Below are 27,152 nucleotides of genomic sequence, written 5' to 3'. Positions count from 1 at the left end.
CCAAAGTTGCTGTTTTAATCCAAAATTACGGTCTCAGTTTTTTTTCTCTCATTATGCACTGTGTACTGCAGGATTTGTTTTATGTGGTGCACACTTACCACATAGATGTATTCTCTCATATCTAGGCCCAAATTTACTGAGTGAGCTGAGCTCATGGCGTAGAACTACAGCATGGACCCTGAAAGGGTTAATAACTGGGAGGATTACAGATATTGAGAATAGGATTATATTGTTTTACATATGTTCGTGACATTGAGAATATGGATATGTGGTTTTCACATATTTAGCTGATGTTGGGATATGTTAGGGAGAGGCATTTTTTAATGGTAGTTTTGAAAATGCTGGCTGAGACAGTGGTTCTAGAAATTTCCAGAGAGGAATTCCAGATTTTAGACCCTTTTATGTACATTAAATTCTTGAAGAGATTTAGCTGGACACGGGGAATATCATTGAGATTTTGGTGCCTAGTATTGTGTCTATGGGTCCTGTTGCAACTATCAAGAAAATGTTTCATGTCAGGATTAATATAAGAATTTACTGTACTGTAAATGTAGGATGCACAGCAGTAAAAGTGAATGTTTTGTACAGAGAATAGGTTAAGGTCTTTGAAGAGGGAGGGGGGGGGGTTATCTAGCAGTGGACTACGTGATCATTCGTACTGCAGCTTTTTATTGGGTAATTATTGGCTTAAGTTAAATTGCTGTTGTAGATCCCAGGCACAAATAGCATGGTAAAGAAGTTCAGTTGTTGTTCAGACCAACAATCAGAATGGGGAAGAAATTTGATCGAAGTAATTTTGATCATAGAATGATTGTTGGTGCTAGTCGAGGTGGTTTGAGTACATCAAAAATTGCTGATCTTGAATTTTCACGCACTAGTCTCTCTAGAGATTACAATGAATGGTGTGAAAAACACACATCATCCAGAAAGCGGCAGTTCTGTGGGAAGGAACGGCTTGTTAATGAGAGGTCAGAGGAGAATGGCCAGACTGGTTCAAGCTGACAGGAAGGTATAAATAACTCAAATAACTATGCATTACAACAGTTATGCAGAAGAGCATCTCTGAATTCACAAACACATCGAACCTTGAAATGGAGGGACTACAGTAGCAGACCACACCGGGTTCCACTCCTGTCAGCTATGAACAGGAAGCTGAGGCTACAGTTGGCACAGGCTCACCAAAACTGGGCAGTTGAAGACTGGTCTGATGAATTGCAATTTCTGCTGCAACATGAAGATGGTAGGGTGAGAATTTGGTGTAAACATTTGTGATGTTGTGGACTGGGAAATCTGCATCATGATGGTACAGCTAACAAACCAGCAGCAGCTACATGATGCTATCATGTCAACATGGGCCAAGATCTCTTAACCCTTTGATGGTTTCGGCAGTACTAGTACGGCTTATGACCCAGGGTTTTTGACGTACTAGTACGCCTAAATTCTAGCACCCACAAATCTAGTGGGAGAAAGCTGGTAGGCCTAAATATGAAAGAATGGGTCTATGTGGTCAGTGTGCACAGTATAAAAAAAAATCCTGCAGCACACAGTGCATAATGAGGAAAAAAAAACTTTGACCATTTTTTTGGAATAAAACAGCGACTTTGCACTGTATTTTCGTATGGTATTTATTGTTGTATTCTAGTTTTCTTGGTCTCATTTTATAGAATGGAAGACATATTAGAGAAATTGAGATGATTTTGAATGGTTTTACAATGAAAAGTACCTTGAAACTGAGCTCAAAGTAGCAGAAATGTTCGATTTTTACCAAAGTTCAAAAGTAAACAAATCATGTCAATCGTCCAATACACGTCAACTGGTGAGTCTAATATTCTTTCGCAAGTGTGCCAATATTATTTATACAATTTTTTACACTAATGCAGTATTCTGCATAACAGTAAATCTATTTTTTTGTGAGAATAAAAATTCAAAGTGGAAAGCAAAAGAATGTAAGAGGGGCCTTGAGACGTGACTAATGAACAAAGGAAATGTCATTTTAGTGCCAGGAATGTCTTTCTTGTTTATTCTGGACCCTATTCGGAAATTGGTATCTTTTGAAATTTGTGCGAAATTGGCAAAATTGCTAAATTCTGACCACTGTACTGGATAGTTGAAATTGGTAAATTGGTGGTTTCTTGCACTCATTCGATAGAAAAAATAGAGTTCTAGCGAAATATTCATGTTTTTTGTTGACTAGTGCAGTGGAATTGGCCGAAAATGGGGCACAAAGTGGGCAAAATCGCCGATGCGTAAACATCGCCGAGACCACTAACTTCGCGAGAGCATAATTCCGTAAGTTTTAAATCAAATTTCATACTTTTGGTGTCATTATGATCGGGAAAAGATTCTCTATCTTTTCACAAGAAATTTTTTTTTTTTTTAATTTGGCCAACCCTGAGAACGAGTCTCGGAGAGGGCCTGTCAACCCTCAAAGGGTTAAGGAATGTTTGCAGTACCTTGCTGAATTCATTCCATGAAAAATTCAGGTTGTCCTGTGGCCACTTAGTGTATATACATGAACTTATAACTGATCTTGTCCTAAAGATGAGAGAATTTATATACTGTACTCCATTGTCCTCACCTGTAAACAGCTGGTGTAACTCCCTGCCATAATCTCAGCATGCCCTCTTCACGTATAATACCAACACCAGTACTGGCCAGGCCTCTGTATGGTGAACGCTGTTGGAAAGAAATATACAATTTATAATGTCAGATATAATTAGATAGAGGATAATTGGATAGAGGAGCAATGTGGCAGATGTTGCAAGTACAGTGGACCCCCGCATAACGATCACCTCCGAATGCAACCAATTATGTAAGTGTAATTATGTAAGTGCGTTTGTACGTGTATGTTTGGGGGTCTGAAATGAGCTAATCTACTTCACAATATTCCTTATGGGAACAAATTCGGTCAGTACTGGCACCTGAACATACTTCTGGAGTGAAAAAATATCGTTAACCGGGGGTCCACTGTATATGGAATAGGTTGTAAGTTACTAAATGCTGTAAAGAGTTTTTATGAGGACAGTGAGGCTCAGGTTAGGGTGTGTAGAAGAGAGGGAGACTACTTCCCGGTAAAAATAGATCCTAGACAGGGATGTGTAATGTCACCATGGTTGTTTAATATATTTATAGATGGGGTTGCAAAAGAAGTAAATGCTAGGGTGTTCGGGAGAGGGGTGGGATTAAATTATGGGGAATCAAATTCAAAATGGGAATTGACACAGTTACTCTTTGCTGATGATACTGTGCTTATGGGAGATTCTAAAGAAAAATTGCAAAGGTTAGTGGATGAGTTTGGGAATGCATGTGTAAAGGTTGAAAGTTGAAAGTGAACATAGAAAAGAGTAAGGTGATGAAGGTATCAAATGATTTAGATAAAGAAAAAATGGATATCAAATTGGGGAGGAGAAGTATGGAAGAAGTGAATGTTTTCAGATACTTGGGAGTTGACGTGTCGGTGGATGGATTTATGAAGGATGAGGTTAATCATAGAGTTGATGAAGCAAAAAAGGTGAGTGGTGCGTTGAGGTATATGTGGAGTCAAAAAATTTTATCTATGGAGGCAAAGAAGGGAATGTATGAAAATATAGTAGTACCAACACTCTTATATGGATGTGAAGCTTGGGTGGTAAATGCAGCAGCGAGGAGACGGTTGGAGGCAGTGGAGATGTCCTGTCTAAGGGACATGTGTGGTGTAAATATTATGCAGAAAATTCAGATTGCAGAAATTAGGAAAAGGTGTGGAGTTAATAAAAGTATTAGTCAGAGGGCAGAAGAGGGGTTGTTGAGGTGGTTTGGTCATTTAGAGAGAATGGATCAAAGTAGAATGACATGGAAAGCATATAAATCTATAGGGGAAGGCGGGATAGGGGTCGTCCTCGAAAGGGTTGGAGAGAGGGGGTAAAGGAGGTTTTGTGGGCGAGGGGCTTGGACTTCCAGCAAGCGTGCGTGAGCGTGTTAGATAGGAGTGAATGGAGACGAATGGTACTTGGGACCTGACGATCTGTTGGAGTGTGAGCAGGGTAATATTTAGTGAAGGGATTCAGGGAAACTGGTTATTTTCATATACAGTGGATCCCCGCATAACGATCACCTCTGAATGCGACCAATTATGTAAGTGTATTTATGTAAGTGCGTTTGTACGTGTATGTTTGGGGGTCTGAAATGGACTAATCTACTTCACAATATTTCTTTTGGGAACAAATTCGGTCAGTACTGGCACCTGAACATACTTCTGGAGTGAAAAAATATCGTTAACCGGGGGTCCACTGTAGTCAGACTTGAGTCCTGGAAATGGGAAGTACAATGCCTGCACTTTAAAGGAGGCATTTGGGATATTGGCAGTTTGGAGGGATATGTTGTGGATCTTTATACATATATGCTTCTAAACTGTTGTATTCTGAGCACCTCTGCAAAAACAGTGATAATGTGTGAGTGTGGTGAAAGTGTTGAATGATGATGAAAGTATTTTCTTTTTGGGGATTTTCTTTCTTTTTTTGGGTCACCCTGCCTCGGTGGGAGACGGCCGACTTGTTGAAAAAAAAATATATATATATAATTATATAATAATACAACAAATTATTTTTTGTAATAGTAATTATGAACCGAGTCAATAAATAAATCAATCTGGTGGAAAAAACTGGTACAGACCCATCTTTCTCTGTCAGAAATGATCACTATCTTCAGCAATAATCTCGAGTTACAAATTTTGGGAATTCTGGAGCAGCTCAAAATTATTATCAAACCTTAACCCTTTGAGGGTTTCAGCTGTACTAGTACGGCTTACAACCCAGGGTTTTTGACGTACTAGTACGCCTAAATTCTAGTGCCCTCAAATCTAGCTGGAGAAAGCTGGTAGGCCTACATATGAAAGAATGGGTCTATGTGGTTAGTGTGCACAGTATAAAAAAAAATCCTGCAGCACAGTGCATAATGAGAAAAAAAAACTTTGACCATTTTTTTGGAATAAAACAGCGACTTTGCACTGTATTTTCGTATGGTATTTATTGTTGTATTCTAGATAACAAAAAATGGCACAATACCATGACTGGAATGATATTTGACTAATTCGTCCTCCTTATTCCCCACTACTACCACTACCACTACTACTACCTCTACTACTACTACTACTACCACCACCACCACCACCTCTTCCTGCCTATATATAGCCGTCCTGCTCCACTTCTGGTTAGTGTGACTTTGTAAATGGTCCAAGTCGGACCGAAACGTCGTAGTAAGCTTCTCTCTTTTATGTGCGGGTTATTTGTGTATTGTATTCTAGTTTTCTTGGTCTCATTTTATAAAATGGAAGACATATTACAGAAACTGAGATGATTTTGAATGGTTTTACAATGAAAAGTACCTTAAAATTGAGCTCAAAGTAGCAGAAATGTTCGATTTTTACCAAAGTTCAAAAGTAAACAAATCATGACAAGCGTTCAATACACGTCAACTGGCGAGTCTAATATTCTTTCGCAAGTGCGCCAATATTATTTATACAATTTTTTACACTAATGCAGTAGTCTGCATAACAGTAAATCTTCTATTTTTCATGAGAATAAAAATTCAAAGTGGAAAGCAAAAGAATGTAAGAAGGGCCTTGAGACGTGACTAATGAACAGAGGAAATGTCATTTTAGTACCAGGAATGTCTTTCTTGTGTATTCTGGACCCTATTCGGAAATTGGCATTTTTTAAAATTTGTGTGAAATTGGCAAAATTGCTAAATTCTGACCACTGTACTGGATAGTTGAAATTGATAAATGGGTGGTTTCTTGCACTCATTCGATAGAAAAAATGGGGTTCTAGCAAAATATTTGTTTTTTGTCGACTAGTACGTACAGTGGAATTGGCCGAAAATGGGGCTCAAAGTGGGCAAAATCGCCAAGACCGCTAACTTCGCGAGAGCATAATTCCGTAAGTTTTCCATCAAATTTCAAACTTTTGGTGTCATTATGATCGGGAAAAGATTCTCTATCTTTTCATAAGAGATTTTTTTTTTTTTAAATTTGGCCGACCCTGAGAACGAGTCTCGGAGAGGGCCTGTTGACCCTCAAAGGGTTAATAATGAACTTGTTTGAGTTTCTGGAATCTTTGTTAACCATAATTATTATCCCTTATCTATTAAACCACTATTACAAATGTAAAAATGTATGTTTGTATTATAAATTGTACTATGTTATATTTGAGTAAAATATTGAATATTTGAAATTTGTCTAGAAATCTGTCTAGACTTAAGTAGTCTTTAGTTATTAGTTAAAGTCTGCCTGAAATACCTCGGCATGATAGTGGCTTTCTTTGTACCAATCAAATTATGAATATAAATGCACACTGTAACCTTTCCAAAGAATTAAATTTTTTTTTTTTTTTTTTTGTTTATAGTACAGGAGCATCATGATCTATAATACTCCTGATGTATGCAGTGTACATTATACATAGTGCAGGTACTAATACTAATGCTCCATTATTATACAATGACATTATTTTAATTACAGAACTATATTACAGTTTTTGTACAGCTTCATATATCTTCTCTGTACCGTTTATCTTTCCTATATATATATATCCCAAGATAATTATAGTAGGAGACCTAGCCCATGACCTGCCCTATATGAAAATGTTCTCTACTTGTAACATAGAGCTTTCACTGTAATTACTGATATTATATAATCTACATTCTTGTACATAACATTAAGATCTTTCAATGGCAGATTAGTTTTATAATATAAAGACTGAATAAAAATGTCATTAACATACTCTATGGACCACACCAGGGTGATTCCTGACTGCAGTAACTGTCATCACCAAAACATTAAACATTAAATTTGGGTGAGACAAGTTTTATTGTGTAACTTTGAATATTTCCCCTTGAAAAATGACTTATATGCTAGTGATTTATGCAAATTCATCGCCAGACCATTCAAAACTTTGCCACTATAATAAGAGTTTAGTCCATCAAGAAATCATCATCATACATACATAGTTTCCATTCCATGACACGCAGCATTCTATTTTACTGAAAACAATTGCAGATACATATATCATTAAGTGTTTAGAGTACACAGAATAATTATTTTTTAAATAAAAAATATAGGACTGAAATTAGCTTCTAGAAGTGATCAGCTAGCCATGTTAGTGCACTGGAGCTCTTGCCTCACATTTCTCAACATATTTTATGATGTGATATTCAATTTTTCAAAGGCTGGATTGGAAAGAAAGGTAAACCTCTGTAAAGTGACCAAAAGTTCCCATGTACATGTATTAGGGAGTAACCAGCTGTTGATGTGACTAGGAAGATAATAACTTGCTTAGTCTTAGTTTAAATTAGGGATGGGATGATGCCAAAATTTTTTCAAAAAACTGATAACATCAATATTAGCTGATACTCACTAATAATCATACCATCAAAATTAGCAGATACCACCAACAGTGGTGGCAGCACAGCACTAAGAGTTTTGCTCCTCTATTTTACAAACAGCCTAAGTATCTTAGGGGCCCCATGATGACATCAATGATCTCTCCAACGTATCTCGTCTCCTTGAACCTTTTCTATTTGCAGATGACACAAATTTTGTCAACTCCCACTCAAATCTGACCTTTCTCAACAACAATGTCAATGAGGGGTTCTTAAAAATATCTACATGGATGACTACTCTTAACCCTTTCAGTGACTGTCACAGAACTACATCAATGAGGACAGGGTTCCTCATGTAGTTCCAAGTCATGAGCTCAGCTCACTTAGGTAAGCTGTGAGTGGTAAATTTTGGCTTAGATATGAGAGACTGGGTCTGCCCCCACGCAGTGCATGATGGGAAAAGTAAAACTAACCACGTGTTTGGTTTAATTAAAATAGCTATTTTAAGGTGAATTATAGAATGGTTTTCATGGTTTTATTGGTATTAACAGAATGGAAAATATACTACTGAAACAGAAATGATGTTTGTTGGTTTCAGGACTAGAAGTCACTTGAAACTGGGCTCAAAGTGGAAATATCTGATTTTTGCCTATTTTCCTGAAGCCAGGTAAGGCCCCCTACATCACCCCGGCTTATTTTATAGGGTTTTAATGGGTCTGGTTCCATTGTTGAAATGCTGTAAATCACGGCCAATCATTCCTGGTTATCTACAGGCACTCCTCACTTAATGACCTATCTGTTAAACGACATCTCGGACTCATGACCAGTTCCGGTGGCCTGGTGGCTAAAGCTCCCGCTTCACACACGGAGGGCCCGGGTTCGATTCCCGGTGGGTGGAAACATTTCGACATGTTTCTTTACACCTGTTGTCCTGTTCACCTAGCAGCAAATAGGTACCTGGGTGTTAGTCGACTGGTGTGGGTCGCATCCTGGGGGACAAGATTAAGGACCCCAATGGAAATAAGTTAGACAGTCCTTGATGACGCACTGACTTTCTTGGGTTATCCTGGGTGGCTAACCCTCCGGGGTTAAAAATCTGAACGAAATCTTATCTTATCTTAACTCTCCGGCCAGTCGGCATTGTACATTGTACAAGAACTTTGGTCATAGAAATGGCTGCATGGCATCTCAGTGTCAAGAAATTTCCAACAGTACAAGATAGAGTTGGAAGAGCAGCAGCACATGGAAAAGGAAAAAGAGGAAAGACTAGAAGAAGTACGAAAGAAGTGCTGGTGTATTCATTTGTCTGTTTACATTCTTGGCATCTCTTTTGTTTACAATGGCATCTAAGGGTAATTAAGTTTATTTAGGTACAGATACACATAAATGCAGTTACATAAATTATCATACATAGTAACATATGTGTATATTACCTAGGGTGGAGGCAGTGGAGATGTCCTGTCTAAGGGCAATGTGTGGTGAAAACATTATGCAGAAAATTCGGAATGTGGAAATTAGGAGAAGGTGTGGAGTTAATAAAAGTATTAGTCAGAGGGCTGAAGAGGGTTTGTTGAGGTGGTTTGGTCATTTAGAGAGAATGGATCAAAGTAGAATGACATGGAGAGCGTATAAATCTGTAGGGGAAGGAAGGCAGGGTAGGGGTCGTCCTCGAAAAGGTTGGAGGGAGGGGGTAAAGGAGGTGTTGTGGGCGAGGGGCTTGGACTTCCAGCAAGCGTGCATGAGCGTGTTAGATAGGAGTGAATGGAGACAAATGGTATTTGGGACCTGACGAGCTGTTGGAGTGTGAGCAGGGTAATATTTAGTGAAGGGATTCAGGGAAACCGGTTATTTTATATAACCGGACTCGAGTCCTGGAAATGGGAAGTACAATGCCTGCACTCTAAAGGAGGGGTTTGAGATATTGGCAGTTTGGAGGGAAGAGTATATGGAGAAAAAGAGAGAGGTTAAGAGAGTGGTGAAGCAATGTAAAAAGAGATCAAATGAGAGAGTGGATGAGATGTTATCAACAAATTTTGTTGAAAATAAGAAAAAGTTTTGGAGTGAGATTAACAAGTTAAGGAAGCCTAGAGAACAAATGGATTTGTCAGTTAAAAATAGAAGAGGAGAGTTATTAAATGGAGAGTTAGAGGCATTGGGAAGATGGAGGGAATATTTTGAGGAATTGTTAAATGTTGATGAAGATAGGGAAGCTGTGATTTCGTGTATAGGGCAAGGAGGAATAACATCTTGTAGGAGTGAGGAAGAGCCAGTTGTGAATGTGGGGGAAGTTCGTGAGGTAGTAGTAAAATGAAAGGGGGTAAGGCAGCTGGGATTGATGGGATAAAGATAGAAATGTTAAAAGCAGGTGGGGACATAGTTTTGGAGTGGTTGGTGCAATTATTTAATAAATGTATGGAAGAGGGTAAGGTACCTAGGGATTGGCAGAGAGCATGCATAGTTCCTTTGTATAAAGGCAAAGGGGACAAAAGAGAGTGCAAAAATTATAGGGGGATAAGTCTGTTGAGTATACCTCGTAAAGTGTATGGTAGAGTTATTATTGAAAGAATTAAGAGTAAGACGGAGAATAGGATAGCAGATGAACAAGGAGGCTTTAGGAAAGGTAGGGGGTGTGTGGACCAGGTGTTTACAGTGAAACATATAAGTGAACAGTATTTAGATAAGGCTAAAGAGGTCTTTGTGGCATTTATGGATTTGGAAAAGGCGTATGACAGGGTGGATAGGGGGCAATGTTGCAGATGTTGCAGGTGTATGGTGTGGGAGGTAGGTTACTGAAAGCAGTGAAGAGTTTTTACAAGGATAGTGAGGCTTAAGTTAGAGTATGTAGGAAAAAGGGAAATTATTTCCCAGTAAAAGTAGGCCTTAGACAAGGATGTGTGATGTCACCATGGTTGTTTAATATATTTATAGATGGGGTTGTAAGAGAAGTAAATGCGAGGGTCTTGGCAAAAGGCATGGAGTTAAAAGATAAAGAATCACACATAAAGTGGGAGTTGTCACAGTTGCTCTTTGCTGATGACACTGTGCTCTTGGGAGATTCTGAAGGGAAGTTGCAGAGATTGGTGGATGAATTTGGTAGGGTGTGCAAAAGAAGAAAATTAAAAGTGAATACAGGAAAGAGTAAGGTTATGAGGCTAACAAAAAGATTAGGTGATGAAAGATTGGATATCAGATTGGAGGGAGAGAGTATGGAGGAGGTGAATGTATTCAGATATTTGGGAGTGGACGTGTCAGCGGATGGGTCTATGAAAGATGAGGTGAATCATAGAATTGATGAGGAGAAAAGGGTGAGTGGTGCACTTAGGAGTCTGTGGAGACAAAGAACTTTGTCCTTGGAGGCAAAGAGGGGAATGTATGAGAGCATAGCTTTACCAATGCTCTTATATGGGTGTGAAGCATGGGTGATGAATGTTGCAGCGAGGAGAAGGCTGGAGGCAGTGGAGATGTCATGTCTGAGGGCAATGTGTGGTGTGAATATAATGCAGAGAATTCGTAGTTTGGAAGTTAGGAGGAGGTGCGGGATTACCAAAACTGTTGTCCAGAGGGCTGAGGAAGGGTTGTTGAGGTGGTTTGGACATGTAGAGAGAATGGAGCAAAACAGAGTGACTTCAAGAGTGTATCAGTCTGTAGTGGAAGGAAGGCGGGGTAGGGGTCGGCCTAGGAAAGGTTGGAGGGAAAGGGTAAAGGAGGTTTTGTGTGCGAGGGGCTTGGACTTCCAGCAGGCATGCGTGAGCGTGTTTGATAGGAGTGAATGGAGACAAATGGTTTTTAATACTTGACGTGCTGTTGGAGTGTGAGCAAAGTAACATTTATGAAGGGGTTCAGGGAAACCGGCAGGCTGGCCTTGAGTCCTGGAGATGGGAAGTACAGTGCCTGCACTCTGAAGGAGGGGTGTTAATGTTGCAGTTTAAAAACTGTAGTGTAAAGCACCCTTCTGGCAAGACAGTGATGGAGTGAATGATGGTGAAAGTTTTTCTTTTTCGGGCCACCCTGCCTTGGTGGGAATCGGCCAGTGTGATAATAAAATAATACTTCTAAACTGTTGTATTCTGGGCACCTCTGCAAAAACAGTGATTATGTGTGAGTGAGGTGAAAGTGTTGAATGATGATGAAAGTATTATCTTTTTTGGGATTTTCTTTCTTTTTGGGTCACCCTGTCTCGGTGGGAGACGGCTGACTTGTTGGGAAAAAAAAAAAAAGTCACTCTGACTTTTCATAATGCAATTCGAGTAGTGAATAACACCACTCACCTGAGAACTTCCATTCAGACCTTTCTCTCCCTGGATCTGCAAGCGTGTTTTTGCAAGGTCCAAGGGATAGGTGACTGAAACAAAAATATCCTTTGAATTACTTTTATAACAGAACATTACAAAAATGTTCTTAAATACTAACCATCTTGTAAATCACAACATGACAACTTAAACATGTTACAAGTATTAGGTGGAGAAATGTTGGGAACTTACACAAGAACAATATCCATAATGTGGCTTGACCCCTATGGGTTCAGCATTTCTCCATGAATATAATAACTAATTAATTTTGTTTTCTTCATTTTTTTTTTTTTAATTTTTGGTCATTTTGTTCTCCCTATTAAATGGTTCAAGAAAAATTTCCCTCTCTAGTTTTTACATCTCTTAATCTTTAAAAATTTTTTTTACAAAACCTTCCACATAACAGACTAAAAACTGGGAAGGCGGCAGCCAGTAATGACAATTGCCTTGGGTAGAGAAGAGTTTCTTTTGTCATCATTATATTAATAAAAGGCAATTCTGTAACCAAATGACATCATCCACTGTTTCTAAATCAACTGACCCAGAGGATTTTTGTTTTGCATTTCTGAGGTTCATTACATGGAGGGTTTATTGGGTATGCAAGGTAAAATGTAGATTTGTGCAGAGCACTCAGTTCCACATATGAAAGGTAGCAAGAATTTCCTTTGAGACGTGAGAAAAAAATGACAAAAATATAAACTAAGAGGATATAATAGCTTCCCAGTAGATAAAGACAAGACAACACTACTGTATTTTTTTAATGGTAGGCTTTACAGTTTCACATTATCAAGCTTGGTGTCAAATTGTTTTTGCAAGTGACCATGACATTTTAGTCCTATCATTTCATAATGCAATTTGTTAGGATTAATGGCTGCAAAGTTGTGTTTGATCACAGCAAACCTGGTAACAAGAAAATATTTTGATTAGGTCACAAAAAGAAGAAGTGGTAACCTTCACTTTGATCCTACTAACACAATCTGAAATGTAACATTTTCTATTTTATTTAATTCCTAAAAAACCTGTCCCATGAGTGGCCAAAAATTGTGGTAAACACGAGTAATTTATATTTATGTATCTTATTTTAATCAGGGAGGAAGCGCTAAAACACGTAAGGGTCATACAGCACCAGGAAAATGGGAGGTAATAAGGATCAATTAAAGGAAAGGGAGGGGAGGGTAAGTCCAGTTCCTTGGATCAAGAGCCAGTCACCTGCAGCCAGGCATCTCCACTAAAGAGGACTAAGCTATAACTTGTGAAAATAAACAGATAAGCTCCTAGTGATAAATGATTAACTTTTTTACAAAATATGGTTTACAAGTGATTCAAGAAAAAAAAAAAAAAAAAAAAAAAAAAGGACATTATTGACATACTTTATAGAAGGCCCCAAGTTATGCAGAGAATTTCAGGCAGCCTCTAAGTTGTAACTGCTATTGCAATATTTTGCGAGAACAATTTGTTGGAAGTTTTAGTAAAACAGTTTGCTATAATGGTTGTGGAAGTTATTACAAATTTTTATTAGAACTGCAGAATAAGTTTTTATTAGGACTACAGGAGCAGCACACAGGTAAGGGAACATACACTTTACATCACCCTGTGAATTGAAGTCTGATAATCTGGAGTCCCAATAAGTTTGTTCTGGAGTTCAAATAAAAGCTTGTTCTGGAGTCCCGATAATAGCTTGTCCTGGAGTCCTGATAAAAGCTTGGCCTGGAGTCTCAATAAAAGTTTGTCCTGGAGTCTCGATAAAAGTTTGCCCTGGAGTCTCGATAAAAGTTTGCCCTGGAGTCTCGATAAAAGTTTGTCCTGGAGTCTCGATAAAAGTTTGTCCTGGAGTCTCGATAAAAGTTTGTCCTGGAGTCTCAATAAAACCTTATTCTGGAGTCTCAATGAAAGCTTGTTCTGAAGGCCCAGTAAAAGCCTGTTCTGGAGTCTTAATAAAAGCTTGTTCTGGAGCAGTATACAGTGGACCCCCGCATAGCGAACGCCTTGCATAGCGAACATTCCGCATAGCGAACGCTTTGATCGCTAAAATTTTGCCCCGCATAGTAGACAAAAACCCGCTCAGCGAACTTCGTCCGAGACGCGTCCAATGTGCGGCCTCAGCCAGCCTCACATGTGCCGCCTGTCCCATTGTTTACCAGCTAGCCTCCGCGGTAACATTCAAGCATACACTCGGAATATTTCGTATTATTACAGTGTTTTCGGTTCTGTTTGTTGAAAATAAGTGACCATGGGCCCCAAGAAAGCTTCTAGTGCCAACCCTGTGGTAAAAAGGGTGAGAATTAGTATGGAAATTAAGAAAGATTTTGAAGGGTTTGGGGCTAACCCTGAGAAGCCTATGCCAGTTGTGGAATCCATTGTGCCTACTTCAAAAATTAAGGAAATGTGTGCACAGTGGGTTGAACTGCAAACCTTTATGGATGAAAATCACCCTGACACAGCTGTTGCAAGGCGTGCTGGTGACTATTTCAATGACAATGTTATGGCCCATTTTAGACAAATCGTAAAGGAACGGGAGGTACAGAGCTCTATGGACAGAAAGAAGTCCAGTGACTCTGAAGCTGGTCCTAGTGGCATTAAAAGAAGAAGGGAAGTAACCCCGGAAAAGGACTTGCCTCCTCAAGTGTTAATGGAAGGGGATTCCCCTTCTAAACACTAACACTCTCTCTCCCCTCCTCCCATCCCATCAATCATCACCAGATCTTCAATAAAAGTAAGTGTCATGTAATTGTGCATGCCTTTTTCAGTTTGTGTGTACTAAAATTAACATTTTTTTGTGGTAAAAAAATTTTTTTTTCATACTTTTGGGTGTCTTGCACGGATTAATTTTATTTCCATTATTTCTTATGGGGAAAATTAATTCGCATAGCGAACATTTCGCATAACGACCAGCCCTCTTGCACGGATTAAGTTCGCTATGCGGGGGTCCACTGTACTGTATTTTCTTCACAACTGTCAACAAAACTGTGAGAATCCAATGTTTAATTAAATGATCTGAAAAAATTTAGATTAGAAAATGAAATTTTGATAAAATGCAGATGTCAACTCACCCATCTCGGCAGTGGTGGCTGCGCAGCATGATAAAATATACTTAAACCAGGCAGAGTCAGCGTAGTGTTTGGGGGGTGGAATCACCCCTCGTTGGGCTACCACCATCCTGCAGAAAGTTTAATAATGTTTTAATGCTTACTTTTACAACACTGAAAATTATGTATACTACAGTTAGTTAAATTTTTAAATTGCTGTTTAATTCCCTTATGTTAATACTTTCATGCAAGAAAAAATTAAGGAAATAAATGGTATAAAATACTGACACAATGGAAATATAAACATATGGAAGAACACTGCAGAAGGTCTACTCACAGACTTATCCAATCTCTCTTCAAAGGTACCCAAGGTATTAGACTTTATGACCCTACTCGGTAGATTGTTACATGCAGCTTTCTCTACCAAACCCAGCATTCTCAACCTGACTTCATCCTATACTCACATACCTTCCACCCAGATAGATCTGTCTGTGACTTGATAAAGCCCACTGTGTGGGCAAAACACTGCCAATAAAGGATCACATTGTACTGCTTATGTGTTTATATTTCCAAGATAAAATTAAACAGAGTATAAGGTTTTATTCTACAATGGGATTTCTTAGATTAAAATGAGTTATAGAAAAAACTGGACATGAAGCAAACCATCAAAAAGCAAAACCACATATTCCCAGATGCCAATTTTTAATGTCTTGTACAGCAGAGCCTCAGATAGCTTCCTGGAGGCTGTGTGAATCCTGAAGCCATAGATATTAAGATAGTTTTGCAAGCCTGAGTTATAAATTTTTCATATTTTAGAATTTTTTAAAACTGAAATTTATGTTATAAGGTATCCTAGAAAAAATGCTTATTTTTCAGTCATACAGTAAACCCTTTCATAATGTGTAATGTAAAATAGCTTTATATGAGGTGAACACATGAAGGGAAAATAAAGTCATGTTGCAGGCACCTCCAAATTTGCAAAGCTTCTTCTTTTCTATTATAAAGGTAAAAATTACTACACATATAACTTGCCTTGAATTCTGGTAACCATTTGTTAACATGGAAAAGTGTTTGATGGATTTATGTGGACCTCCTGGGCTGAGATGAATGGCTGATTCTCTTATACATAACAGTGTCAGTTCCCACCACGTGTGCATCACCTCATAGCATATCTAAAACTTCCACTTTCTTTAATATCTTTGTATCACTGACATTCCTTTTAGGTGACACAGTTAATATCCACAGATAAGATGGGATAATGAAAATACTGTACCCTAAATTTTTTGATAAATGCAACATAAAGTGAGTGACTCTCCCAGAAAGTAACTGTAGGTAGCATGGGTGTCAGTGAAAAAGCTAAGGAGCTGCACCTCCATTACTTTCTCCAGCTTAGGTCAGAACAAATTCCACAGCTTATAGTAACCAAATTTTTCATGTAACATGAGGCTATGAAAAACCTTATAAGTGAGTTATTAAAATTTTTAGTTGCATTCTCTTAATTACATTGCAACAAACTAGTGCTATGTCAAGCTGCATTGTAAGAGGATTTGCTCTTTTTAAAATAATTTCTAATTGCATTCAAATTCATTTTCACAAGAAAGTGCACTAAGAAAAAATAAATTTAGGTATGGAACAATTCAATGGGAACATTTTGAATGAAATCCTCCAGTTAGTTTTCAGGGGTTATATGCCAAGCATATATAAAGCAGCCATAGTAAAAATATGAATACTGTAAAGTTATCCACAAACAGCCTTTATTAAAATAGATGTATAATAATCAAATCGCAAGGATTATGAAGCATGCAAATTTTGAGTTTCACTGATATTAGAGATGCATTCTTAAAAAGACAAATTATGCACAGTACAGTACAGGTTAAACAAACCATATATACATTACAAAATTCCTCGGTACTCCAATACAACCATCAACGTCAGTGCAAGAACCTCAACCATCCACCTCAGCTAACACTCCACAACCTTCCACCTCAGGCCAGTAGGGCAACACCATCCCTCTCCACTATCAAAATCATCAATTTACTTTATATAATTTGCATTCACATGTCATTCTCAAGAAAGTAACTACAGTGGATCCCCGCCTTACGATATTATTTCATTCCAGAGGTCTGTTCGGGTGCCGTTATAGACCGAATTTGTTCCCATAAGTAATATTGTGAATTAGATTAGTCCGTTTCAGACCCCCAAAAATACACGTACAAAAGCACTACAAAAATACACTTACATAATTGGTGGAGTTGGGAGCTGATCGTAAGGCGGGGATCCACTGTACTGTGTTATTTGACAATAACAAAAAACAAAAAAAAAGTCTCAAACTGAACTTAAAGGATACTAACATCTCATTTTCAGAAGTTAATTTGTTACCAGTTCTTGTGAGGAAAGTAGATGTTTCTTCCAGTGCTGAACAATCTTTTGCTCTCTACTGAAGAGGTGGGGAGATAGGGAAAGGGTTGATGAACTCAAGATATTTACTGGCTGGGTTTGCCAGAGATGGAAGAATTATATTTTCACCACTAGTGAATTTCATTCTTGAGGCAATAATGCCATTGCAACATATCTGTGTATTTATGTTTTTATGTTTGTAGTCACATGAACATAAGCACGTTTATTTTTGGATACCGCTTTTTGTGATCAGGAAGAGGATCCTCAGGCAGATGTTGGTGGCATTTTGTTGTGGAGAGTGCTGGCTACAATTTATTCATAATATTTATTTAAATCAAACTTGCCAAGTTCTTCAATCCTTGTTACATCAGCCTTACTTTTTCATGTGTCTCACTGTGCTTGATGCTGCAAGCAAACTAGCTCCACTCTTAGTTCTTCAGTTGCTGATTTCTCCCTTAAGTTTCTTTCAGTTAATTCTTAATATCTGGAGTATATATGGAGGGGGGGCTTTGGGGGTTAACACCCCATAGCCTAGTCCGTGACCCAACGTGTGTAAGTATATTAATGGGAGTGAGTAGAGACAAGTGGTTTTATGACTTAAGGTGCTGTTAGAGTAAAAGCAGGGTAACATTTATGAAGGGATTCAGGGTAACCAGTTAGCAGGAATTGAGTCCTGGAGTTGGAAAGTAGTGCCTGCACCCTGAAGGAGAGGTGGAGATACTGGAGTTTGGAGGGGAATCTGAGCTGTAATGTTGACATGCCTTTTGCCAAGACAAAGAGTGATGGTGAGTTTTTTTTTTTTTTTCATGTCTCCCTACCTCAGTGGGATATGGCTGGTACATTAAAAAAAAAATAGAATGTTTTTTTTTGGCTGAAAATCTGACAGCAGTTAGCTGCAGCCCACTCCATGATACTGTCCACTACCACCTGAAACCAGAGACTGGCCACCTCAGGCATCAACACCAAGCAGTGCACTTCATGTTATCTACATACATGGAATGCAGGAATTTAGTATGTCTAGAATCTATGAAAGTCACATAAACAATACCCACTCTAATGCATCTGCAGTTGCACAGGACAATGAATTTGTATGGTACTGTACAATGAAATTTATTACTGAACTCCTGTATGTTTGCAATGTTCTATACAAATACAGGTCTCCCTCACTTTAAGTGGATTCATTTTGAGAATTTGCTATCCAAACCATACCATGGGTGGGGTTAGAACCCGCGTTCAGAGCGTCATAAAACTCCCGACCAACGCTATTATGTGATCTCTTTCAGAAAATAGGTATTTCTGCATATGTTATTTATGGTCACTATTTGGAATTAGCACAGTTTCCAAAGTGCATTAAAGTTTTTTTATGTGTAATTAAGTGTTTATGGCCTAAGAGAGCTTAGTAAAGATGCCAAAAGCCTGGAAGACATTTTACAGTGTATAATAAGGGACTCCTGTATAACAAGGAAGTCAGTGGAAAAATAGTTTCCAAGTTCTGAACAATTGTTACAGTTTTCAAGAATGCATTACAGCTGCAATTGGGGAACCTACCATACTGATGTAGTTATGTAAAAATAAATTTTAAAACTTGTAGGTACAGGAGGGCCCCATTTTACTGCACTTCAGTTTTTGGCGATTCACTAAAAACAGACATTTCAAATTATGAACAAATTCGTTTATATAGCTCCCTGATTCAGTATTACTTCATCCATGCACCACTCTGTTTATATCCTCCGTGAGCTCCACATCTCTCAATTATGTCTAAAACTTTCCAAAATTTCAAGTGTTTTCAAGTTATTGCGTATTTTATATATACGTACTGTACTCTGATAATTAATTGCATTTATGTGTATCTGTACCTAAATAAACTTACAAACTGTGCTGGTATGCAGGTGCACATTAAAATCACTAAGTGTGTCTCACTAGTGTTGAGGATGCAATAATAATAATAATAATAATAATAATAATAATAATAATAATAATAATAATAATAATAATAATAATAATAATAATAATAATAAATCAGGCATTTATATGCATTTAAAAGTGAAAACAAGGGTGATTTGCTTTACGGTGGTAGCCTGGAAACTAACCCGCCATATAAGACGGGACCTCCTATATTATTTACTGTATGGTGATGTATAGTGTATCTCTTACTCAGAACATTTTACATTATGAATTTGGGAAAATTTTCAAAGTAAAAGCAAATATTGAAATGATCTAAAAATTCTCAAACTAGTGAATAGCAGTAAAAATCCCAAATTTCAAATTATAAAAAATCTCTCTAATTCATAATTTTCCAAATAAGGATGAAAGATATAAAAAAATCTATATACTATATGAAATCTAAAATTCTTTTATTTAAATCATAATATCCTGGTAGTAAAAATTCCGAAATTCTACTTTCCTTTACAAGAATAAGAGACAGTGAGAGGAGTCTTTTATTTCTATAGTATCAGATATTCTAGTTTCTTTGTGCATGAAATGTTATTTTGAAGTAGATATATATTACTGTACGATAATATAAATAAATTTATCCCAAACCATCTTAACAAACAGACCAGGCAAGCACCAGACAAGCTTGGCCCATAGCCATGATCCAGGAGTAGAAAAACTATATAAGAGCAAGATAAAGCATTCTGACATACAGTACAAGCTAAAATTTAGAATTAGTAACAATTCAGATTCAGATTTATGGGCAGATCCACAAGTCCAGTCAGGCAGCAAGACTTACAAAAGCTTAGTGAAATGGATGATTGAGCCTCTGTCACTCCTTGTGCTGAATATGTATAAACCACAAAATGTAATGCAGCATATAAATACAAACTCTTTAGTTATTACATTTATGGGCTTAGAACTACACCCTTAGAGACTGTACAGCTCCCAAGGAACTGGGAGGCGATCAGGCTCAATCCAAGGAAAGGAAAGGTCAGGTTCAATTCCTTGGATCAAGGAACCTCCAATGAAGGATATAAAAATAATTAGGTTTAGTATATCTCATAATTATCACTATTTTACATGTGAACTGTGTCACTACAATCCAAACCTTAGTTTCTGCTGATTTTCACAGCTAAATTAGTTTTTTCTTTCTGAAGATACTAGTGTGTACGTAATGGAATCCAATACTTCAAACTGATTTATGTGATTTATCCAAAATATCTGGCACATTTACAATTATGTTACATTATATTACAATCTTAAGCTTGCAGACCACCACTTGTGTACAGCTAACAAATTTTGATAGCATAAGTTCCCAGCTTAACACTAAACAATCTTTCAAAAACTATAGTGTATTTATGAAGTGATTGACATTACGTACTAAAATATATCTGTAGATAATTTATAAAATTATGGGAAATTATAACATTCATAGCTATACAGTATAGATATATTGTATTAATGACCAATTGTTTCTCAAACCTAATGAGAACTATACAAAACTAAAGTGTAATTAATCAACTTAAAAACATTAAAAAATATTATAATATAATGGAGTAACGAGTATAGGGGACATTTTCACTGTAGAACTGTATAGCTGAAGAGGGTTTCAGGGGTCAACTCCCCCATGGCCCAGTCTGTGACCAGCCAAAGTTAGTAAATCTCTTTGATAAGCAAAGGTATGAGGAATCTTTTGTCTTTTCTTTACAAGAACAACAGATTTGAGTGTTTTGAATTCAAGAAGCAGGCTAATAATAGACAGTGTGTTCTATACACTACCATACTTCAGCATGATGTACTACTCTACAAGAACTCAGGAAGTTGGTTAATAACACTTGAATTCTCCAGAACTGTCAACTCCCCCATGGCCCAGTCTGTGACCAGCCAAAGTTAGTAAATCTCTTTGATAAGCAAAGGTATGAGGAATCTTTTGTCTTTTCTTTACAAGAACAACAGATTTGAGTGTTTTGAATTCAAGAAGCAGGCTAATAATAGACAGTGTGTTCTATACACTACCATACTTCAGCATGATGTACTACTCTACAAGAACTCAGGAAGTTGGTTAATAACACTTGAATTCTCCAGAACTGTCAACTCCCCCATGGCCCAGTCTGTGACCAGCCAAAGTTAGTAAATCTCTTTGATAAGCAAAGGTATGAGGAATCTTTTGTCTTTTCTTTACAAGAACAACAGATTTGAGTGTTTTGAATTCAAGAAGCAGGCTAATAATAGACAGTGTGTTCTATACACTACCATACTTCAGCATGATGTACTACTCTACAAGAACTCAGGAAGTTGGTTAATAACACTTGAATTCTCCAGAACTGTCACTGAAATGTTAACATGTTGAGTAAGTGAAGATGCTCAAAAGCAAGCACTACATTTTTAACACAAATAACCTGCACATAGGAGAGGAGGAGGAGCTTAAGACGACGTTTCGGTCCGACTTGGACCAAGTTGGACCGAAACATTGTAGTAAGCTCCTCCTCTCTCCTACATGCAGGTTATTTGTGTACTGTTCCAGTCACAGTATTGTGCCTTTTTTGTTCTCTACATTTTTTTAAATTTCAGGCATGAAAATTTGCTATACAGCCTCTCCTCACTTAATGACGTACTCATTTACCAACGACTCAGACTTATGACAGGCTCTCTGACCAGTATGCATACCTAAATGTATATTAGAGCTGACTTCTTCTATTCTGTTTATCTCTTTGATAAGCAAAGGTATGAGAAATCCTGTCTTTTCTTTACAAGAACAATAGATGTGAGTGTTTTGAATTCAAGAAGTGCACTACTGTACAAACATATAAAAATGTTATAAATGGTGCAAAGGTGACATTAAAGCAATATCAAAGATGGCCGACATAAACCCACTACCACTATAGTATGCGCCTCACTTAGTGACGAATTCATTTACTGACGTGGTCTTAGCAACAGAACTCCGTCGTTAAGTGAGGAGAGGCTGTATTTGACTATTAGCTAATGAGTGAATTCAGAAGGCATCAGTTAATGTTAAACATGCAATTGTAAGATTTATCAATACGTACTGTACTTACAGTACATACCTAATGTTATCACACAGCAACCATGTATTAACTTACCGTATTCTTAAGCACTCATCACCTTACCCTAAGATAATGTCTCTGTTCACACTATTCATACTTACCGATTACTATTCATCTTGACAGCTTGCAAGAAAGAGAAAATTTTAATTAGAAAAGCAGTCTACACACGGTATAGTGGCTTTATTTCAGCATTTTATCAAAATATTCATATTTATTCAATGGAATGATGGAATTTGAAATATCAGTCTAAAATTACAAGCCTGTTGTATTAGCCAGTGCAGCACAAGGGGGTCAAAGTATTCTAACCAGAAACCTGGAAACTCTGAATCCTATCATATATTAAGGTGAAACTTCAACCCAACCAGCAACCAAACAGTGACTCTGCCAAATAATTACATTCATTCATAATGAATTGTGTAGCAGTGTGTGCTCAGCTTGCATCTGTGTATGCAATCTAAGTACAGTATGTACCAAAACTGATGTTACTCCTGCAGTACAGTATGCATACAGTACACAATTTTAAATGGAACAAATTTACCCTTATTACACAGATGTACAGGTATTATTGTACAGGATTATTGTTGATTATGTCATAGATTACACAAAATGTAAAAATTGCTATAATACTGTTTGTGTATGTTTTGTCTCATTTTGGCATGTAGTGCTTCACAAAACAGCAGTCTCAAGAAATGTATAATCTTAAAAGATACTTGCTGAGTTAATGCTCTTATTGCTTAGTGAACATCATTGACCATCTTTGTTAGATGTACGTATATTCAACATTAATGAGTATGGCTTTCAACATTACTTTCCATATAACTTGGAATCACCTTACACTGTGACTATGTCCCCAAAATATAAGCCTATTGAGGGTTTCACAGGATCAAACCCTTTCCCCCCAGCTCAGTCTGAGACCATGCCTCATGGTAGATCAGGGTCTGATCAACCAGGCTTTTACTGCTGGCTGCATGTAAACCAGTGAATGAACCAAAGCCCGGCTGATCAGGTACTGACTTTAGGTGCCTGTCCAGCGCCTTCTTGAAGACAGCCAGGGGTCTATTGGTGTCCCCCTTATGTATGATGGGAAACAGTTGAGCAGTCTTGGGCCCCTGACACTTATCGTGTTGTTTCTTAGCATACTTGAGGCAGTCCTGCTTTTCAATGGGGGAATGCTGCATCTCCTGCCAAGTCTTTTGCTTTCATAGGGAGTGATTTTCATGAAAGTTTGGTATTAATCCCTCTAGGATTTTCCAAGTGAATATTATTATGTATCTTTGTTGCCTGCATTCCAGGGAATACAAATCAAGAATCTTCAACCATTCCCAGTAATTTAGGTACTTTTTCATACTTGTGTGAGCCATGAAAGTTCTCTGTACACTCTCCAGGTCAGAAATTTTGCCTACCTTGAAGGGGGCAGTTAAGTACAGTAGTATTCCAGCCTAGAGAGAACAAGCAATTTGAAGAGAATCAGCATGGGCTTGGGGTCCCTGGTTTTGAAGGTTCTCATTATCCATCCTATCATTTTTCTAGCAGATGAGGTAGATACATTGTTGTGGTCTCTGAAGGTGAGATCCACCGACATTATCACTCCCAGGTCCTTCACATTACTTTTTTGCTCTATTGTGTGGTTAGAATTTGTTGTATACGCTGATACAGTTTCCTCAAGTTTTCCATATCTGAGTAGTTGAAATTTCTCTTCACTGAACTTCATATTGTTTTCAGTGGCCCATTTGAAGATTTGATTAATGTCCGCTTGGAGTCTTGCAGTGTCTTCAATGGAGGACACTGTCATGGCAATTTGAGTGTCATTTGCAAAGGAGTTATGGCTTACATCTCTGTCTATATCAGATATGAGGCTGAGGAATAGGATGGGAGTGAGTACTGTGCCTTGTGGAGCAGAGCTTTTCACTGTAGCTGCCTCAGACTTTACTCTATTTATTTCAGGGGTCACTATACCATGGTCCCTGGGAAGGTTTAATGTGTCCCCTCTGAACCCAGCAAAAGAATAAATTATACTATTGTATAATTCCTATAACAATAAACATGTCAAGACAGTACTTTCTAGTACAAAATCCAAAATAAAATAAGGTATATTTGTTGGTTGTAAAATTATGTGATAACAGAATACAAAGATAAGTACAATGCCTGCACTCTAAAGGAGGGGTTTGGGATATTGGAATTTTTGAGGGATATACTGTGTATTTTTATATGTATATACTTCTAAACTGTTGTATTCTGGGCACCTCTGCAAAAACAGTGATTATGTGTGAGTGAGGTGAAAGTGTTGAGTGATGATGAAAGTATTTTCTTTTTGGGGATTTTCTTTCATTTTTGGGTAACCCTGCCTTGGCGGGAGACAGCTGACTTGTTGAAAAGAAAACAAAAATCTTAATTTAAAGTGTAGAGAAATTATGAAATTAGATACATTTACTGCTCAGTATTAACAATTACTGTGGTTCATACTTTCAACTGCATGTGACCAGCAGCAACAGCCTGGCTGATCAAGCCCTGATCCACCAGGAGGCCTGGTCAACCCCTGATAGTAGAAACTTAACGGCTTTATGTGAATATGAATAAGCCCTATTCGATCTTATTTCTTTACAGCTGAAGATAATAGGTGTTCTCTAAGCCCATTGTAATCTGCTAAGCAAAAATCTGGGACAGTTACTGAATTATTCCTACTACCAAACTTCCATTTGATGCTAAAGGTAATCGATTTGAGGTTCAGAGAGGCCAAGTCTAAATATGCTAGAGGATGGCTAAAATACAGAAGGCAAAAATAACACAGTAAAACAAAGTTTAGCTGAAGATCCAGAAATGATTATGCATGGATAAGAATGGTGGCTCTGACAATTTGAGAATGGCACAGTATCAAAAGCTAAATCCAACCTGAAGTTGTTATATAGTCACAAGAGGAGGAAGATAACAGTATAGGACCAGGTAACCAGGCTGGAGGAGAGCTCACAAGGAATGACCAGGAAGTGTGAGCTCAGAAAGAGATTTAGAGAAATATTCTCAGATGAGACAGGAAGGTTAGCAGTAAACCGAAGCAGCAGAGTACAACAGCGAGTGCTGGATACAATACATAAAACTGGGGAAGAGGTGAAGAAGCTACTATGCGAGCTAGATACCTTGAAGTTAGAAGACCAGATAACCTCTCCTCCTGGGTGCTAAGAAAATGGCTAGAGGTACTGTGTGCCACTAGCAACAATCTTCAACAAGGCAACGGATAGGAGGTATGGAAGACATCTAATACTGTCAAAAGGAGACAAACAGGTAGTGTTGAACTACAGACTGGTGTCATTGACATGTATAGTATGTAGGATAATAGAGAAGATTATCAGAAGAGTGGTGGAGCATTTAGAAAGGGATGAGTTCATTCATAACAACCAACACGGTTTCAGAGGTGGTAAAACCTGTATCACAAACTTATTGGCTTTCTACAAGGTAACAGACAGCAGAAGAGAAAGATAAGGATGGGTAGGATGCATCTCCTTGGACTGTAGACAGACTTTTGATGCAGTACTGCACAAGAGACTGGTACAAAAGCTAGAGGAGCAGACAGGAATAACAGAGAAAATGCTGCAATGGATAAAGGTAAACCTAATAGGAAGGAAACAATGAGTGTTTGTGAAGAGGTGTCTGAAAGGGTGCAAATTATGAATGTGGATCCAAAAGGATCATTATTAGGATCAGTACTATTTCTTGAATACATGAATGATATGCCAGAAGGGATAGTCAGAGGTATTCCTGTTTGCAGATGGGAAACTAATGAGAATACAAGCAGATGATGATGAGGAAAAACTACAAATGGATCTGGACAGGCTGCAGGTCTGGTGTTACTAGCGGTTATTGGAATTTTACCCCAGCAAGTTATGAACTTTGGGTTAGGACAAATGCAGACTGAGTACAAGCCTGAGGGTAGAGGCTGCAAACCTCACTCAATTAGAGTGAGTACTGTACCAAGCACTGCCTGAGGCACATATCAACAGAATAGCTGTTGCAGCAAATGTGCGTCTGGTAAATCTAAGACTAACTTTCAGAAATCATATTAAGGAGTCGATCAGGACACTGTATACTGCGTACATCAGGCCCATACTGATGAATGCACCAACAGTATGGAACCTGCATCTGGTAAAGAAAATAAAACTGAAAAAGTTTGCAATGAAATTAGTTACAGGGCTGAGGGGTATTAACTATGAGAGGCTAAAGGAGCTAAACCTGACACACCAAGTGTCCAGGGCCCAAGACTGTAAAACAGCCTCCCACCAGGTATAAGGGGAATTACCAATAGACCCCTGACCGCCTTAGAGGGAGCTGGACGGATACCTAAAGTCAGTACTTGACCAGCCAGGCTGTGGCTCATATGCTGAACTACGTGCAGTCAGCAGTATAGCCTGGCTGATCATGTCCAGATCCACCAGGAGGCCTGGTCAAAGACTGGGCCGCAGGGGCATTGACACCCTAAAGGTAGATGACATTAGAAGACAGAAGTGCCAGAGGTGACATAATTACGATGTACAAAACAATGACAGGAACTGACAGGATATACAGGGAGAGTGTTTGAGAGGCAGTTCTCGGTACGCCAGGTCACAAATGGAAGATAAAAGACGAGGCATAGGGATGTTAAGAAATACTTCTTTACCCTTTGAGTGATCAAGAATCAAAACGGCAGACAGTGGTAGAGGCAAAATTCATACATAGCCTTAAGAATAGGTATGATTGGGGTCACGCAGCCAGGAGAGTGAAGTAACGGCCAACAGAGATGCAGGGCCAGGAGCTGAGAATTGACCTCTGCAACCACAATTAGGTATGTGTGTGTACATGTGTGTGTACGTGTGTGTATGTACGTGTGTGTGTGTACGTGTGTGTGTGTACGTGTGTGTACGTGTGTGTGTACGTGTGTATGTACGTGTGTATGTACATGTGTACGTGTGTACGTGTGTGTACGTACGTGTGTACGTGTGTATGTACGTGTGCATGTACGTGTGTATGTACGTGTGCACGCGTGTGTACTCACCTAGTTGAGGTTGCAGGGGTCGAGTCCAAGCTCCTGGCCCCGCCTCTTTACTGGTCGCTACTAGGTC

At 38.3% G+C, this 27,152-nt stretch overlaps 1 protein-coding gene across 15 annotated transcripts in view; it reads right to left on the bottom strand.

Moving 5' to 3' along the window:
- The window catches only part of Ucp4A (Uncoupling protein 4A), a 206,368-nt gene that overhangs the window by 100,562 nt on the left and 78,654 nt on the right, over positions 1-27,152 (bottom strand). For 11 of the 15 annotated variants that reach the window (XM_053791655.2, XM_053791654.2, XM_053791656.2 and 8 more), the window contains 4 exons: positions 22,167-22,188; positions 14,693-14,799; positions 11,622-11,695; positions 2,579-2,676 (listed from right to left, as the gene is read on the bottom strand). In XM_053791655.2, coding sequence (XP_053647630.1) covers positions 2,579-2,676; positions 11,622-11,695; positions 14,693-14,799; positions 22,167-22,180 — 293 coding nt within the window. In that variant the 5' untranslated portion in view covers positions 22,181-22,188. Of the gene's footprint in view, positions 1-2,578; positions 2,677-11,621; positions 11,696-14,692; positions 14,800-22,166; positions 22,189-27,152 lie in introns of those variants that run through there. The other 4 variants (XM_053791657.2, XM_053791660.2, XM_053791658.2 and 1 more) reach the window with 2 other exon arrangements.

This window comes from Cherax quadricarinatus, chromosome 54 (genome assembly GCF_038502225.1).
Source record: "Cherax quadricarinatus isolate ZL_2023a chromosome 54, ASM3850222v1, whole genome shotgun sequence".
Taxonomy (NCBI): Eukaryota; Metazoa; Arthropoda; class Malacostraca; order Decapoda; family Parastacidae; genus Cherax; species Cherax quadricarinatus.
The sequence above is the reverse complement of the archived record's forward strand: the minus strand, read 5'-3'. Positions and strand labels throughout refer to the sequence as shown.